Raw genomic sequence first — 18,144 nt, 5'->3', positions numbered from 1 at the left:
AAATACACACCTCCTCATAGAATATTCATAGGGTCTTCATATAACATGTATAGGGCTTGGTAAGGTGTGTTGGCAGCACTAAGAAAAGTTTGTATTTTGTATGATGTAAAGATAAACATTTTGATGTAAAGATAAACATTTTGATGTTGCTAAGATTCAGAAGTTATCATGAAGTTGGTACGCCTACACAGAAAACTTGACTGAACTATGTTAGCTTGCACTAGCTTTACAGCTAGCTACTTGCTATCTAATAGCTAGCTACTTGCTATCTAATAAGCTAGAGACCTAAACTTACCTGGTTTCAGACTACACTTATAGTAACAGTTGGTGGAAGTCACTCCCTCAACCTTCTACAAGATGGTTAGAGCTACCTGCTGTAGAAAGTGGAGATTTCTCCATTACTTTTCTTAGGTTACATCGCTAGATATTCTGTCCGCTAATGGTGCTTATGACTGACTAATAATGAACAGCAGATACTGTACATGGTTACCTATTTGTCATTGTCGTGGACATCAGAGGCAAAAAAGGTTATAATAAATAGCAAAAGAAAACACACGAAGTATTATAACAAATATAATAGATTTAATGAACAACTCACAATTTGAGCGGATGAAAGAGAAATTAAGATGACCTTGAATTCGTTTTGAGATTCCAGGCTGAAGTTCAATTTCTTCCCCTTCTGACATTTCATAATGACTTCAGTCCTCAGAAGTGTTCAATGTCTTAAGATGACCAGAATGTGAGACCAGTTTTATTGGTATACATTACATTCACAGGAGTGGGGAACCCCATAAAACGGAGGGGTGTCAGGTGGTATATATTAGCCTGCCTGTTCCACAAACCTTCACACACATGCTGGTCGCTGTGGTCTTTCATGCTGGACTCGTAATAAGAAGTGAAAAAGTAAACAATTAGATTGAATGCTCAATGCTGAAAACCCTGAAAAGAATTAGACAGTGCATGTGAAAATTGCATACCAACTGGGCCCCACAGAAATAGGATTAGAATCGTTGAATGCACATGGAAGATATGGGATAATGCAAAATGTCTTCTATAACACATGCCACTTACACAGAAGGGGGTCTATGGAAGAGTTGTGTCAAGGTGGCTGTGTGGTGGCTTTCACACAGTGACCAGTGAGCTGTTTATTATTTTTATTATTACATATAATTTGTCAATGTTCACATCTTGCATGAAAATAAACATCTGCTGTCAATATATTTATGTTGAGATATTATCCATGTTGATCACTGCATCTCATTTTAAAGTGTATAACATTTCTAGGTTCATATTGTTGTTCTTCATCCCAATTATTAATTTACGTAATTATATATTTTTGTATGTGTAAGAAATATCTAAGTGAGCTATGCAAAGTCTTAGATAAATTACCATGTGTACCTGATGTTCATTATTAGTCATAAGCACCATTAGCTGAAGATCTAGGTATGTAAGCTACAAATAGTAATGGATAAATCAGCTTTCTACAGCAGGTAGTTCTGAACAGAAAGCTTAATCTTGTAGAAGGTGGAGGTATTGACTTCCACTAGCTATTTACATAACTGTTGTCTATAACCAGGTAAGATTAGGTAGCCATCATGTTATATCGTAAGTAGCCATTTTGCAAGTTTTAAAGCTTGTGCAAACTAACTTCAGCCAACATACCCTCCAAACACTATACATATTATATGAGGACCATATTAATAGTCTATGAGGAACAAAGCACTTGAATTCCTGCTATGAACAAAACAAAAATAGAAAGATGGAGAAGTTCGTTTTTTTCTTTACCAATAATCCATGTCCAATTTCTTCAGAACGGAATCAAGTCAATTTTGTTTCAAATTCAACAACGAAAAAAAGAGGAAAATGCAATTTCCTAATTGGCCGATATTCGTTTTTCACTGAAAATCAAATAATGGAAATCTAATATGAAATAACCGTTTTTTGTCATTCAGCATTGTACAAAATAATCCAATGACCAAAAAGTACACGGTCCCTAAAACGATGATCCTTTGCAGCCAGTTGGTTTGCCAGATTATAAGGGACCGTTTCACTTTCGTTTTCCCTGAAATCAGTCGATTTCACGGACTGAGAGGTAAAGATCTCAATGTCAACACAGCCAGTCCAATAATCTCTTAGTGTTATCGTATTGTGACGCAATGGCGTATGGGCAATGTCTCGGTTATCCGGTGCCCAAGTCAATACATTTAATTCAGTTCGCCGGACCTTTTCCTATATATCCTGAAGCAAATTCGTCCACTCGAGGTGTATAGGCCTACGACGTTATTTAACGCATTTATGTTTGAGTATTTATTCACATTTATAAAGGATTTAGAACACTTTAAACGTACGTTGCCATAGTAACACTCATACGGAAGTTCTATTTTTCTAACTTAAACAAGCACAAATGAAAAAAGAGAAATACAAATACCTTTAGTGCTGTAGGCAAATAGTATGAAAAGAAACTACTGAACTGTGTAAATGTATGATAGCATTTCATTGTTAAGGGAAGGTTTGTCCAAAAGAATCAAAGATTATTTGAAAATATTGGCTACAATGGACTTGTATAATGTATAATTCATATTTTAGAGAAACTCACTTGACTGTTTCACCTCCCTGAAAAAAACCTAGGAATCAAGAATGGAGAGTGGAAAGAAGCTAGGCGGAGTGAGGATTTACCTAGGTCTAACAATGTTTTTTCCATTTGACATTTAAACAGCAAGCACTGTTTGTAACTTCCTGTCTTTACTAATGGGCTTAATGGGTGAATGATTATAAAATGGACAGGTACCAGTTTATTGATTTTTTTTACACTATAAAATAAACAACAAATATTTTACAATGAATCACAGATGTATTAAGCAGTTTTGTATTGGCACACAACCATATTTATTAATATGGAATACATTTTGAGTCACAGAAAACAAATTTAATTTGACCAACTGTTTATAATACTGTTCTCTAAACCAGCAGAATAGTCACCTAAATAAGAGAATGGTAGAATATAACGTTTGTCCATTCAGGGACTGGCATAAGCCTTTGCATCACCTAACAAGAAACAAACTGTTAATTAACCAACACGTTCGCTCTGCCTACTTTAAACTCCTGTGTATTATTTACACATTAATTGAAATGTGATTACTTCACATTTCAGAGTTACAGGATAAATTTGTGTTCGAAGTACTTGGATGGAGCCTGTGTCTTGACCACTGACCTGCTTCTTCCGTGGAAAGCGGAATGACCCGACATAAAGTTTATGGTTGGTTCTGATGGCACGGAGGTGTTTATGGTGGATTCTAGCTTTGCAGAAGGAGGGTGTGGGTTAAGGACACAGTCCATGGGAACTGGGTTGACAGCTACACTCAGTCTTAACTGGCCATGTGGAGCTGGGAGTGGAAGGTAGACACTGGATGCCAGTGCTGGGTTAGCAGTAAGAGTACCACACATGAGTACCACACACGGTTCTGCGCCTAGAAATTCTGTCCATAAAAATTACGAACAGAACCGGTGACAAAGGGCAGCCCTGCCGTAGTCCAACATGCACTGGGAACAAGTCTGACTTACTGCCGGCAATGCGGACCAAGCTCCTGCTTCGGTTGTACAGGGACCTGACAGCCCTTAGCAAAGGACCCAGGACCCCATATTCCCCAAGCACCCTCCACAAGATGCCGCGAGGGACACAGTCGAATGCCTTCTCCAAATCCACAAAACACATGTGGATTGGTTGGGCAAACTCCCATGAACCCTCCAACACCCCGTAGAGGGTATAGAGCTGGTCCAGTGTTCCACGGCCCGGACGAAAACCACACTGTTCCTCCTGAATCCGAGGTTCTACTATCGGCCGTATTCTCCTCTCCAGAACCCTGGCATAGACTTTCCCGGGGAGGCTGAGAAGTGTGATCCCCCTATAGTTGGAACACACCCTCCGGTCCCCCTTCTTAAAAAGAGGGACCACCACCCCGGTCTGCCATCCCAGAGGCACTGTCCCCGACCGCCACGCGATGTTGCACAGGCGTGTCAACCAAGACAGCCCCACAACATCCAGAGACTTGAGGTACTCAGGGCGGATCTCATCCACCCCCGGTGCCTTGCCACCGAGGAGTTTCTTGACCACCTCTGTGACTTCAGCCCGGGTGATGGACGAGTCCACCTCTGAGCCCTCATCCTCTGCTTTCTCAATGGAAGACGTGTCAGCGGGATTGAGGAGATCCTCGAAGTACTCCTTCCACCGCCCGACGACATCCTCAGTTGAGGTCAACAGCTGCCCACCTCTACTGTAAACAGCGTTGGTAGGGCACTGTTTCCCTCTCCTGAGGCGCCAGAATCTCTTCGAGGCCAGCCGACAGTCCTTCTCCATGGCCTCACCGAACTCCTCCCAGGCCCGAGTTTTTGCCTCCACAACCACCCGGGCTGCAGCCCGCTTGGCCTGTCGGTACCCGTCAGCTGCCTCAGGAGTCCCACAAGCCAACCAGGCCTGATAGGACTCCTTCTTCAGCTTGACGGCATCCCTTACTTCCGGTGTCCACCACCGGGTTCGGGGATTGCCGCCTCGACAGGCACCGGAGACCTTACGGCCACAGCTCCGAGCGGCCGCTTCGACAAGCGGCCGCGAACACGGTCCACTCGGACTCAATATCTCCAACCTCCCTCGGGATCCTGTCGAAACTCTGCCGGAGGTGGGAGTTAAAGATCTCTCTGACAGGAAACTCGGCCTGACGTTCCCAGCAGACCCTTACAGTACGCTTGGGCCTGCCGATTCTGTCCAGCTTCCTCCCCCGCCATCGGATCCAACTCACCACCAGGTGGTGATCAGTTGACAGCTCCGCCCCTCTCTTCACCCGAGTGTCCAAGACATACGGCCGCAGGTCAGATGAGACGACAACAAAGTCGATCATCGACCTGCGGCCTAGGGTGTCCTGGTGCCACGTGCACTGATGGACACCCTTATGCTTGAACATGGTGTTCGTTATGGACAAACTGTGACTGTGTCACTGTCGTTGCCCACGTGGGCGTTGAAGTCCCCCAGTAGAACAATAGAGTCCCCAGTCGGAGCACTTTCCAGCACCCCTCCCAGAGACTCCAAGAAGGTCGGGTTCTCTGCACTGCCGTTCGGCCCGTAGGCACAAACAACAGTGAGAGACCTATCCCCGACCCGTAGGCGCAGGGAAACGACCCTCTCGTTCACCGGGGTAAACTCCCCACGGGAGGGTGGCCCCACGTCGCCCGTTCGGACTGAGCCCGGCCGGGCCCCATGGGGGAAGGCCCGGCCACCAGGCGCTCACATACGAGCCCCAACCTCGGGCCTGGCTCCAGGGTGGGGCCCCGGCTGCGCCATACCAGGCGACGTCACGGTACTCAAAATGTTTTTCTTCATTAAGGGGGTTTTGAACCGCTCTTAGTCTGACCCGTCGCCTAAGACCTGTTTGCCTTGGGAGACCCTACCAGGGGCATATAGCCCCAGACAACATAGCTCCTAGGATCACTCGGGTACTCAAACCCCTCCACCACGTTAAGGTGGCAGTTCTTGGAGGGGGAACACACTCAAGGAGAGAAAATGGTTCAAGCGCAGAGCGCATTAGCTTTATTGGAGGGATAAGGTACCAAAGGGGTCAGGCTGAATCAGAGGTCCAAAAGTGAAAAAAAAGGTGTTTTTCATAACAAAAAAACAAGTTATTATAAAGACCTTGAAAAAAATACTGAACACAGGATGGAAAAAAGGATAAATAGTGGGTTATGACAAATGATAGGCAATATGATACAGATATCCCCTTGTCCATCCCAGTGCCTATCGCACTGACATTATCCATCCCATTGTCGTTATCTATTCCATTGCTTATCCCATTGACATTATCCATCCCATTGTCATTATCCATCCCATTGTCATTGCTCATCCCATTGTCATTGCTCATCCCATTGTCATTGCTCATCCCATTTTCATTGTCCATCCCATTATCTATTCTATTGTCATGGTTTATCCCATTGTGTACTTCTCAAGATCTGTGTGTGTGTGTGTGTCTAGATGTAGGTTACCAGCTCGGCATGAGCTCCCCAGACTTGGATGGGTTCCTCACCAGGAAGTCCAAGTGTGGGACATCATAATAATGTCATAATATTTCTTACCATGATAGCAAGTACGTTACTTCAGCTTATCTGAAAAAGGTTGCCTTCAAGAAGTGATTGGAGGAAGAGGGTGTCCTGTTTCATATGCAGACAGTTTAATGTATTAGGATTATTTAACGCTGATCATGCAAATGGCACTAAATATTAGGGTCATGGTAGATCAATGTTAAATATGTTAAGTCGGGAAAACATGTCAAACAAGGTTTGATTGTTGTCTGTAACATTAATTGTCAAGAGATAATGTTAAATTGTCTTTCTTTGAAAGACAGTTTAACATTATCTCTTGACAAAAGTGCATGGCATTGTCCCCGCCTCAAGCACATGAACTGAAAATGCAAACAGAAATGCGAAAGTGCCACACAAATAAACTGTCACGGGATTAACTGCAAGCACAGAAAAACCCACCACACCACAAATACCAGAACATTTCTGTCTTAACTCTATTTCAACATCCAAAGGAACACTGAAAGAAAGCACTGGAGAAAAAATTTGCTACTTTCTCACTTAATCTGTGATGTTGAAGCCATTGTTGCCTTGTTCCAGAAGGTCAAGCAACCCAGAGTTCTTTGTAATGCTCTTGTCACTAGCATGGCCACCCTTGGCTTTCGAACAGAAACGTGATTGTTATGTTGTAAAATATTAGGGATTAGTTCCGAGACCATAAAAATGTACAAATGAATGCAGACGCATGTTCCATTATAATGGAATATTGTTACATTGTTTTATAAATTATATTTACACACTTTATTATTAATGTTTTCCCATGAAGGGGTGCCTGTGTCACATTTAATTGTACTGTGCATTTAGTTGTCAGTAGAATGTTCATTGTAGTGAACCTTTGGGAATTATTTTTGCCTAGCAACCCTTTCTTATTGGATATATTAGTTACAAGTGAAATTGAAAGAAAGGTGCACAAAATTGGCCAACAAAAATAGTCCTCTGCAACTGCTGTACAGGTAAGAAAATGCAACAACCTTGACGAAATGTATATAGTACATATAAATAGTATATATAAATTAAGAGACCACTGCAACTTTTTCTTTCCTTTCCAAAAAAGTTTTTTAAGGAAAGTTTTGAGTAAGAAAACTAAGCGTTCAATTTGCAGTGGTCTCGTAATTTTAACCTTTCTGTTCCTCATTCAAAACCTTATATTATAATATATATATTTGTAAAAAATTTCCACATTGTAGAAAAATTTAGAAGATTTTTTTTTTTTAAACAATGAAGTAACACATTGTATCATGTACAGTAGCAACCAAAAAAAGTTAACAAATCAAAATACATTTCATACTGTAGATTCTTATAAGTAGCCATTGTTTGCCTTGATAACAGCTTTGCACACTCTTTGCATTCCATCAACCAGATTCATGAGGTATTTAGCAGGAACATATTTCAGTTAACAGGTGTGCCTTGTTAAAAGGTGAATTTGTGGAATTTATTTCCTTCTTAATGGGTTTGGGCCAATCATTTGTGTTGTGACAAGGTAAGTTTGGTATAACACCGTTATTACATCTAGTCCATGTTATGTCTAGAACAGCTCAAATAGACGAAGAGAAATGACAGTCCATCATTACTTTAAGTCAGTCAGTCTGGAACATTTTATGAACTTTGAAAGTTTCTTCAAGAGCAATTGCAAAAACCATAAAGCACTATCAGGAAACTGGCTCTTGAAGACTGCCACAGGAAAGAAAGACCCAAAGTTATCTCTACTGCAGAAGATCGGTTCATTATAGTTATCAGCCTCACAAAACTTTAATTGAATGAATGACAGATTTCAGCCCAAATGCTTACTGTTTGATAAATATGAACATGCTATTATTTACTATGGCCTTAGCAGTCACTAGATCTCAACCCAATAGAACACCTGTGAGAGATTTTTGGACCATTGTGTTTTCCACCAAATTATGGAATATATTTTGTTAGAATGGTGTTCCATTAATCCATCAGAGTTCCAAGACACACTGAAGCTGTTCTGGTGGCTCCTGACTCAACACCATACTGAGACACCTTATGTTTTAAATGTAATTCTGTGTCCAGCACAGGGCATGTATTTACACAGTCAATAATCAAAATAGATATCACCCTATAAGATTATTTACGTTTGCATGGACGCACAACACTTCAGCATAGGCAGTGCCGGCTCCAGCCTTTTTGGGCCCTGAATACAATTTTATTTGGGGCCCCCTCTCCCCTATTGGTGGGGGGATCCCTAGCAGTTGGAGGACGCCTAGCGGTCGGGCCCTAATTGACCGCTTATGCCTAGAACCGTCTCTAAGGATATGACACACCAGGCAGTGAAACATTCACCTGCATCAAAACAATAATTTCGTTGAGGAGACAGAGAACATGCTTTGACTTGAATTGTGTGGGGCAGAGCCCTCTTGTGCATCCAAGTGCACAGATTGTTTTCATACTTGGGTTATTTACTTGTTTTTGTGCTGAAGTAGACTGAAAGAACCAGCTTTTTAATAATATTTTTTCAATTGTATTTTTTTTTTCTTATCTTTTCAACTGCAGGGTAAAGAAATAATTATAGTCCTTGAGAATAACAAATACGATACTGAAAAGTGTTAGAACACACTGTTACATACGTTACTATGACTGACTATTTAACATGGTTTACTTATTTATTGATACTAAGACCATGATTGTATGACATTGTGTTGCATTAGATCTTTATGTAGGCCAAAATTATTTTCATAACAACACAGATATTATAACAATTATTTTGGAAGATGTGCTTGAGTGTCAAGTAATAACATTCATTGTTATGATTCTTATGGTCAGTGATAGTGACACTTCTGTGAATGATTCAGCAACATACATTTTTTTTGTTTTTCAACAGCATTACTAAAATCTGCTGATCGGAGGATTGTTCTGGAAGATGGGAGCAGGGAAGAGTTCAACAGGTGACACAATTCTATTAAGAAAGAGATTTACGTCAAGCCACAACAAGATTGAAGCCTTTGACATTCCAGGGATTTATACCTCCAAACACACTTAATTGGGATGTCCCTGAAATGTCAGGAGGTCGAGTCAAAGTCCCCTGGAAATGTTGTTTGCTGAGATTTTGTTGTTGGCATGAAAAATACTACTTGGAAATCTGATACATTTACTGAATAGAGGTTTTTAAAAAGTCACGAAAGCGGAGGTCTGGTTATCAAGCTTTTTACGCATGATAAACACAAAGTGCCTGGATCAAGCCATTTACTACAAACTTCTAAGGTGTCTTAATGTTATTATAAACTTGTTATCGATGCACTCTACAGTAAGTTGGTGTGCAGTCTGATACACCACAGCTTTCAGCCAACCTGCTTTCAGGGTTTAAACAACCTGGTTAATAAAAGTAAAATGATTTATTTATTTTTTACAGAACGTTTACCTGAGCAAGAAGAAAGAGCTAACAGTGAGTATAGTTTCAATGATATATGTTTCTAGTAATACCTTTATGTTCAAATAATAATGGTTGCATATTATAATGCATCACAGACATGGGCTCTAAATAAATCATTAATATAATTTCTAATCTGCTTTCACCACAGACTCTTCTGGCCACGCACCACCTATTGGCTCTGCTTTACCTGCGGATCCTTGTTTACTCATTGTTCCTGCTGTTCCCATGGTTTCTGCCACACCCATGGTTCTGGGTAATGTTCTTATTGCTAAAGTTGTATGTTCCGTCTGCTGATGCATTCGTGCAACTGCCAAGTGTGTGTCTATGCTGTCTATTTCACTGACATTATTTGTTGGAAAATTAGATGTCCCTTCCAAGATCCCATGGCACCAGAAATGTCAAGATCCCATGGCACCAGAAATGTCAAGATCCCATGGCACCAGAAATGTCAAGATCCCATGGCACCAGAAATGTCAAGATCCCATGGCACCAGAAATGTCAAGATCCCATGGCACCAGAAATGTCAAGATCCCATGGAACCAGAAATGTCAAGATCTCATGGCACCAGAAATGTCAAGATCCCATGGAACCAGAAAAGTCAAGATCTCATGGCACCAGGTCATGGTGTATATTTGAATACCCTTATTACAGAATATACTACTCATGCTGGGTCCATAAACTACAGGGAAATCCTATTCTGCTGAGAAATGTCAACCTTCTTAAGTTATACAAAATTTGCTTAATTTCAGCTGGGAGAATCACACTGAGGATGAAGTCTCAACACCCTTTACAGCTGTTTTCCCTTTTACAGTCATAACTGTATCACTGCAATTTGTAATGTTTTTTTTTTTTTACGTTAGAATCACCCACACAGTTTTCATTGTACTAAAGAAGTATGGTTGAAAGTGGTGAAATTATTCTGTAACCATACTATGAATATCCTCTTAATGTGGTCAGGTGATGCTGAATTTAATTGTTTTATTGTGGTTAACTATGATTTAGATTCATACTGTATTTTCTGTTTCCACAGCATTACTAGTCCATCTCCTTGTTGACCTAAGAAAAATGCAGATGATGCTGGAAGATCAATTGAAAAGAGCTACAGGTAACACAATCCTGGAAAGAAAGACCTAAACGTTGCCCTTTTTCAAACTTACTTGTAAATGTCTATTAAGTTACAGTGAGGGAAAAAATATTTAATCCTCTGCTGATTTTGTTAGTTTGCCCACTGACAAAGAAATGATCAGTCTATTATTTTAATGGTAGGTTTATTTGAACAGTGAGAGGCAGAATAACAACAAAAAAATCCATAAAAACGCATGTCAAATATGCTATAAAGTGATTTTAATGAGTGAAATAAGTATTTGATCCCCTCTCAATCAAAGATTTCTGGCTCCCAGGCTTCTGGCTCCCTCTCTTAAAGGGAGTGCTCCTAATCTCAGCTTGTTACCTATATAAAAGACACCTGTCCACAGAAGCAATCAATCAATTCCAAACTCTCCACCATGGCCAAGACCAAAGAGCTGTCCAAGGATGTCAGGGACAAGATTGTAGACCTACACAAGGCTGGAATGGGCTACACGACCATCGCCAAGCAGCTTGGTGAGAAGGTGACAACAGCTGGTGTGATTTATCGCAAATGGAAGAAACACAAAATAACTGTCACTCTTGTGATGGCAATTTCTAAAGTCCAAATAGTTCTATGAAAATGGTAGGTAAGACAGGAAAAATCAATTGCGCAATAAACAGTTTTAATGAAACTTGCAAGGAGAGAATAGGCAGGTTACAAGGTAACAGTGAATAGTTACTGAATAAAAACAGGCAATCAACAGTATTTAAAGACAGGAGAGGGGTGTGACAAATCCTGGACATTCCAGCTCAATCAGGACACATTCCCTTTGTTCCATCACACAAGTCAAATGCTATCTTCCCCCACCTTATCCTTCCTGCCATAATGTTTACTGTAGTGTTTACCCAAAGGTTCACACCAAGGACAGCTCTCCTTCCCCCCATAAATACCTTCTTCAACTCTAAGGATTCCATTCGAACCCGAACAGACAATAGATGCCCTGGTGAGTTAAGACAGATAAGGAGATAAAGAGTAACCCTTTCATCAGCTGATACCAGTCAATGATGCCCCCTATGCAAATGCCAGATCCCCCACATTCCTCTACCTATCTAAACAGTGGGACTCAGTCCTTTAATCAGTGAGAATACATTGTATAAAGACATTTCCACAACACTCTCTCTGGGGCTCCATGCAAGAGCTCACCTCCTGGAGTGCAATGATCATGAGAACGGTGAGGAATCAGTCCAGAACTACACGGGAGGATCTTTTTATTTTTATTTATTTTTATTTTTTTTGTTATTCTGTCTCTCACTGTTCAAATAAACCTACCATTAAAATTGTAGACTGATCATTTCTTTTTCAGTGGGCAAACGTACAAAATCAGCAAGGGGATCAAATAACTTTTTTCCTCAATGTAAGTGGTATTTTTTTTTAAGATAATTTAGTTTCAGGACCTACAGTGCCTGTGGAATTTCCACACTCCATTAAACCTTTTCACATTCTGTTGTGCCAGGGCCTCAGTTTAATGCAAACAAAATGAGGGGTTGTTCTATACAGCATGGCCAATATACCACAAGGACAGACTGTGTCATGGCTAAATACAGCCCTTTGCCATGGTGTATTCACCATATACTACACCCCTCATGTGTTATTTAAATATAACAGGGCTTTAAGCTTATCTGCATACAGAATTAGGTTTATTTGTAAAAACATTTGTCAAAACAGATTTTTATTATGCATTACAGATATGAGCCATAAACAAGAGAAGGAAAAGAAGAGGCAAAAAGAGGTGAAAACAGACAAGGTGAAGAAGATGGAAAAGGACAAAAGAGAGGAGAGGAGGAAGATGGATGAGGAAAGACAGGAGAGAAGGAAGATGGAAGAGGAGAGAAGGAAGATGGAAGAGGAGAGGAGAAAGATGAAAGAGGAGAGTAGAAAGATGGAAGAGGAGAGTAGAAAGATGGAAGAGGAGAGTAGAAAGATGGAAGAGGAGAGGAGAAAGATGGAAGAGGAGAGAAGGAATATGGAAAAGGAGAGACAGGAGGAGAGAAGGAAGATGGAAGAGGAGAAACAGGAGGAGAGAAGGAAGATGGAAAATGAGAGACAGGAGGAGAACAGGAAGATGGAAGAGGAGAGACAGGAGGAGAGGAGAAAGATGGAAGAGGAGAGTAGAAAGATGGAAGAGGAGAGTAGAAAGATGGAAGAGGAGAGTAGAAAGATGGAAGAGGAGAGGAGAAAGATGGAAGAGGAGAGAAGGAAGATGGAAGAGGAGAAACAGGAGGAGAGAAGGAATATGGAAAAGGAGAGACAGGAGGAGAGAAGGAAGATGGAAGAGGAGAGACAGGAGGAGAGGATGAAGATGGAAGAGGAGAGACAGGAGGAGAGGAGAAAGATGGAAGTGGAGAGGAGAAAGATGGAAGAGGAGAGGAGAAAGATGGAAGAGGAGAGTAGAAAGATGGAAGAAGAGAGTAGAAAGATGGAAGAGGGAAAGAAGGGACATAAAGGTGTATGGAAATCATTAGGGATAGGAGCTTTAGCAGCAGGAGGAGCAGCGATAGGAGGATTTGCAGGAGGAGCTTTAGGTGGAGCCGGGACAATACGGGGACCAGAGTTGAAGCCAAGGATGGAGGAAAGGAATATGGATGAGGAGAAAAAGATACAAGAGGGTTGGAGGAAGATGGAAGAGGAGAGACAGGAGGAGTGGAGGAAGATGGAAAAGGAGAGACAGGAGGAGTGGAGAAAGATGGAAAAGGAGAGACAGGAGGAGTGGAGGAAGATGGAAGAGAACAGTAAAGAGGATGATAAGAAACGACAGGAAGAATGGAAAAAATTGGAGGAGAAGGATAAGATGACACAAAAGAATATGAGGGCGATGAAAGATCAGATAAGGAAGATAGAAGAGAAGGAAAATGAGAGCCAGAAGGAGATGAGAAAGATGGAAAAACAAATTAAAATTATGGAAGAAGAGATGATGAAGATGGAAATGGAGGAAAATACAAGACCGGATGAAATGATGGAAGAGGAGAGGAGAAAGATGGAAGAGGAGAGACAGGAGATGGAAGAGGAGAGACAGGAGGAGTGGACGAAGATGGAAGAGGAGAGGAGAAAGATGGAAGAGGAGAGACAGGAGATGGAAGAGGAGAGACAGGAGATGGAAGAGGAGAGACAGGAGGAGAGGAGAAAGATGGAAGAGGAGAGGAGAAAGATGGAAGAGGAGAGGAGAAAGATGGAAGAGGAGAGGAGAAAGATGGAAGAGGAGAGACAGGAGATGGAAGTGGAGAGACAGGAGATGGAAGAGGAGATTAATAAAATGAAAGTGGAGGAAAATAAAAGGCAAAAGGAGATTAGAGAGATGGAACTACCTGTAAGAAAGATGGAAGAAGAGTTGAAGAAAATGAAAGAGAATATAAAGAAGATGGAAGTGGAGACGAGTAAGATGGAATCTATGGAAATGGAGAGAAATGAAGAGATGAAAGAAATTAAAGACCAGGTAAAAAATATGAAGGAGGAGATGAAGAAGATGGAAGACGTAGGAAAGAAGAGAGAAGAGCAATTCAGGAAAAATGAAAAAAAGATGAGGAAGATGGAAGAGAAGGAAAATGAAAGACAGGAGGAAATAAGGAAGATGGAACAAGAGGTAAGAAAAATGAAAGATGAGAGGAGAAAGATGGAAGAGGAAATTAATAAAATGGAAGTGGAGGAAAATAAAAGACAGGAGGAGATGAGAGAAATTGAACTAGGTGTAAGAAAGATGGAAAAAGAGTTGAAGAAGATGAAAGAGAATATAAAAAAGATGGAAATGGAGACGAGGATGATGGAATTGAAAGAAAGGGAGAGATATTATGAATGGAAAAAAATAGAATACGAGGTAAAAAATATGGAACAGGAAGTAATGAAGATGGAAGAGGATGGAAAAAAGAGAGAAATAGAGATCAGGAAGACTGAAGAATATATGAGAAAGATGGAAGAGGAGGGAAATGAGAAAAATGAGGAGATGAGGAAGATGATTGATGTGAGCATGAAGATGAAAGATGATATGTGGTGGCTGAAAGAGGAGATGTGGAAGATAAAAGAGGAAAGATGCAAAATGAGAGAGGAGAGGAAGAAGATGAGAGAAGTGAGGAGAAAGATGAAAGAAAAGAGGAGGATGTTGGAAGAGGAGAATGGGTAGATATAGAGGTGCATTTAAAGAAATTTGAATATTGTGGAAATGTTCATTTTCTTCCCTAATTCAAATCAAAAAGTGACAACTTAATATATTTTCCTTTCGTAACATCAAAGCTGTCGACCCTCTCCAACTATTAGACGCCATCTACTCTGCTCTTCCGATTGATTCCACCCTCAAATCACCTGAAGAACAAGCTAACCATCTCAACACTGCCATGTCTCCCTCAACTCTCTGGCACCACTAAAAACTAGACATGTTTCTTTCCTCATCCCCCTGGTTTACATCGGAGCTTCGTACCTTGAAGCAAGTTGGTCTTCGACTTGAACGCCGGGCGAGAAATTGTGGCTCACTGTGATAATAATAATACATTATATTTATATAGCACTTTTCAGGGACCCAAAGATGCTGTAAAGTGGGACTGTTTACACTGAAGCCTACAAACTCCACCTTTCAGTTTGCAGAAATGTCCTCAGTGCTGCTAGGTCATCCTACATCTCAAACAAAATCAACAGCTCCTGTATGAACACCCAGACCCTGTTCTCTACTGTCAGCAAACTACTTCACCCCTGCAATGACTCTCTAGCCCCTCCACTAAACTTGCCAACTCTTTTTTGCCGTTTCTAAAGATAAAATAACAACAATAAACTCCTCACTATCTAATAAATCTACCACAGCCCCCCTATTGTTTACCTCCCTATTTGTCCACCTCCTGCCCAGGACTTTCACCTCTCCTCATTCAGTCCGGTTGATTCCCCTTACATCACAAAACTCATAATGACATCCATAAATACTACCTGCACTCTCTATCCTCTTCCCACAGTCCTGCTTAAAGCCTCCTTATCTTCTCCCTGTCCACACATCACAAGGATAGTCAACCTCTCCCTCCCAAACGGTACTGTCCCCTCCTGCTACAAAGCTGCTGCTGTCAGCCCATCCTAAAGAAACCTGGACTAGACAACACCATCCTTTACAATTTCCACCCAATCTCCAACCCCCCCTCCCTGGCAAAAACTCCTGAAAGAATTGTTGCCTCACAGATCCAAACCTACCTCTTCAAAAACAATCTGTATGAGCCTCTTCAGTCCGGTTTCCAGCCAAACCACACTACAGAAACTGCACTCCTCAAAGTTGTCAATGACCTTCTCCTCTCTGCTGATGCCGGTTCCCTCAACATCCTGATTCTCCTCGACCTGAGTGCTACCTTTGACACCGTTAACCACCAGATTCTGCTCACCAGGCTTGAGGTGCTGGGTGCTGAGGGAACTGCACTCTCCTGGCTGAACTCCTATCTCACTAAACAAACCCATTACATTTCACTCAAAGGCCTAAACTCAAACTCAGCCACAGTCACTCAAGGTGTCCCCCAGGGCTCAGTACTTGGTCCCCTACTCTTCATCATCTACATCTTTCCCCTTGGTCAAATGCTCCATCACTTCTGCCTTAATTTCCACTGCTATGCTGATGATACACAAATATATCTAGCCACCAAATCTCTCACTGACCCACCTCTGACCCATATTGAATTCTGCCTGACTGCAATAAAAGCATGGATGAAGGAAAACGTCCTCAAACTGAACAGTGACAAAACAGAATTAATTGGAACCAAACCGTTGTTTCTGCATCCTCCCACACACATACATTTGGCGTCATTCTGGACTCTACACTCTCCTTTGATCAGCACATTAAACAGACTGTAAAATCTTCATTCTTCCATCTCTGCAACATTGCCAAAATCAGACCTTACCTCTCTTTTCCTGCTGCTGATACAAACGTTATTCATTTGTATCTCCAGCACAATGTCTTACCGCGTTTTGTTACTTGTTTATGTCATTTCCAGCCAGAAGAAACCTATTGGTCAAATAGAAATTCACTATAGATCTAAACATGGCATGGGAATGAATACTTTTGGGCTTAACTGAATATAGTTAAGGCTTAGAAAATCGATATATACACTGCTCAAAAATTAAGGGAACACCTAAATCACACATCAGGTCTTGATGAACGAAATATATTAAACCTCAAAATCTAAATCTTATTCTCTACATTGCATTGAGAACAAACTGACGTAACAATGGTCAATGGAAACCAAAATCACCAACCATGCTCCTGATGAGACAGTGGATGGTGTCTTGGGGGATCTCCTCCCAGACCTGGATCAGGGCATCAGGTGAAGTTAACATCTGATCGCTCCTCAAGAGGAAAGTTCCTACTGTGGGAGATGCATGTGGAGGGCTCCAAATGGCTCCCTGCTCACTTCATGGCACCAGACACATGATGTTATGGAAATTTTGAACTAAGGTGCATTTGAGAAATGTCTGTCTTTCCATTGGCTGATATGTAAATCATTACTTTGATTGTGACACACGTCTGTATAATATCAGAGGATTATTAGGTATTTGGGCCATGTCCTCCTGCCTAGAAGAAGGATGTATTCTTTGTCGTCATATACATGTATGAATGAGTTACTAGTTAAAGATGCCGAGAGGGGTCTGGTGTTTGAATAGGAGGAATCCTTGACCGGCACCAGCGGATTAGAGGGGTACTCGTAAATCTGTTTAACCGTGCACGGCCAGAGATAGCTCTGGAATTCTAGTATCGTCCAGAAGAGGCTTATCCTTTGACGGGCTGAGAAAGAGTGCCTGACTGGAGCTGGGACTCGTGCCTGATCAGTACAGGTATACCTGGGCTTAAATTTCGAACTCGGGAGTTAAGGGCACTTTAGTTTGCGTTTTGGGCGCATTTATACGGGGGTTAGGACTCCTTTTTGCGTTAGGACGTGTTAGGGCACATTTGAATTCTGCAGACAGGGTTAGGGCCTTGAACATCTCACTTACGGGCCGACGGGTCTATCGACGATGTTAAGGGCACGTTGATTGAGATGAAAGCGTTAGGGCGCTGGTATATGTTTTGGGGCACATTGGGTTTGGGTGGTTATGAGATTTGTTAATAAAATAGGGTTTGTTTCGCTGCGTTTGTTTTTTGCTGCGTTTGATGTTGGGTAAGCTTTGTGGTAAGTTTTTGGCGACGGTGTTTATGTTTATGGTACATGTACATGTGAATGGATGTTTCTTGGAGTATTATTAGGTTTTCCGGCGACTGGGGTTTTCGTTCGGTGATGGATGCGCGGCCTGCTACGCTGATTGGAGGGAGATGGAAGTGGTAACGTATGGAAGTTGCAGGAGGCATGATGTGAAGTTGTTTGGAAGGCGTAGGCTACGGTGTGTAGACGGTGTAGAGTGATGGAAGCTTTGGGAAAGTTTGTGTGGAGTATATTGATCTGTGTTGTAGTTTTTTTGCTCAGGTTAGATGGCTCGTTCTCCTCTGATCGCCCGTCACCCCACTCAGCCGGACCGATACATGGTCCCATCCTGCCCGGCGACTGCATCGTTGGAGTCT

The 18,144-nt window shown here is 41.7% G+C and overlaps 1 protein-coding gene and 1 long non-coding RNA gene across 2 annotated transcripts; both read left to right on the top strand.

Annotated features, from left to right (window-relative positions):
- The first annotated feature begins 9,486 nt into the window (after positions 1–9,486).
- On the top strand, positions 9,487–9,962 carry LOC117594865. The gene is made up of 3 exons (XR_004576124.1): positions 9,487–9,523; positions 9,660–9,764; positions 9,876–9,962. It is a non-coding gene; the product is annotated as an uncharacterized LOC117594865 (long non-coding RNA).
- Positions 9,963–13,356: 3,394 nt separating this feature from the next.
- LOC117594917 (golgin subfamily A member 6-like protein 7) lies at positions 13,357–13,737 on the top strand (the record flags this gene model as incomplete). The annotated part of the gene is made up of 2 exons (XM_034294466.1): positions 13,357–13,605; positions 13,687–13,737. Coding segments are annotated over exons 1-2 (300 nt in total), but the record flags the coding sequence as incomplete, so codon positions are not given.
- Between the last annotated feature and the right edge of the window lie 4,407 nt (positions 13,738–18,144).

Source organism: Esox lucius, chromosome 9 (genome assembly GCF_011004845.1).
Source record: "Esox lucius isolate fEsoLuc1 chromosome 9, fEsoLuc1.pri, whole genome shotgun sequence".
NCBI lineage: Eukaryota > Metazoa > Chordata > Actinopteri > Esociformes > Esocidae > Esox > Esox lucius.
The sequence above is the reverse complement of the archived record's forward strand: the minus strand, read 5'-3'. Positions and strand labels throughout refer to the sequence as shown.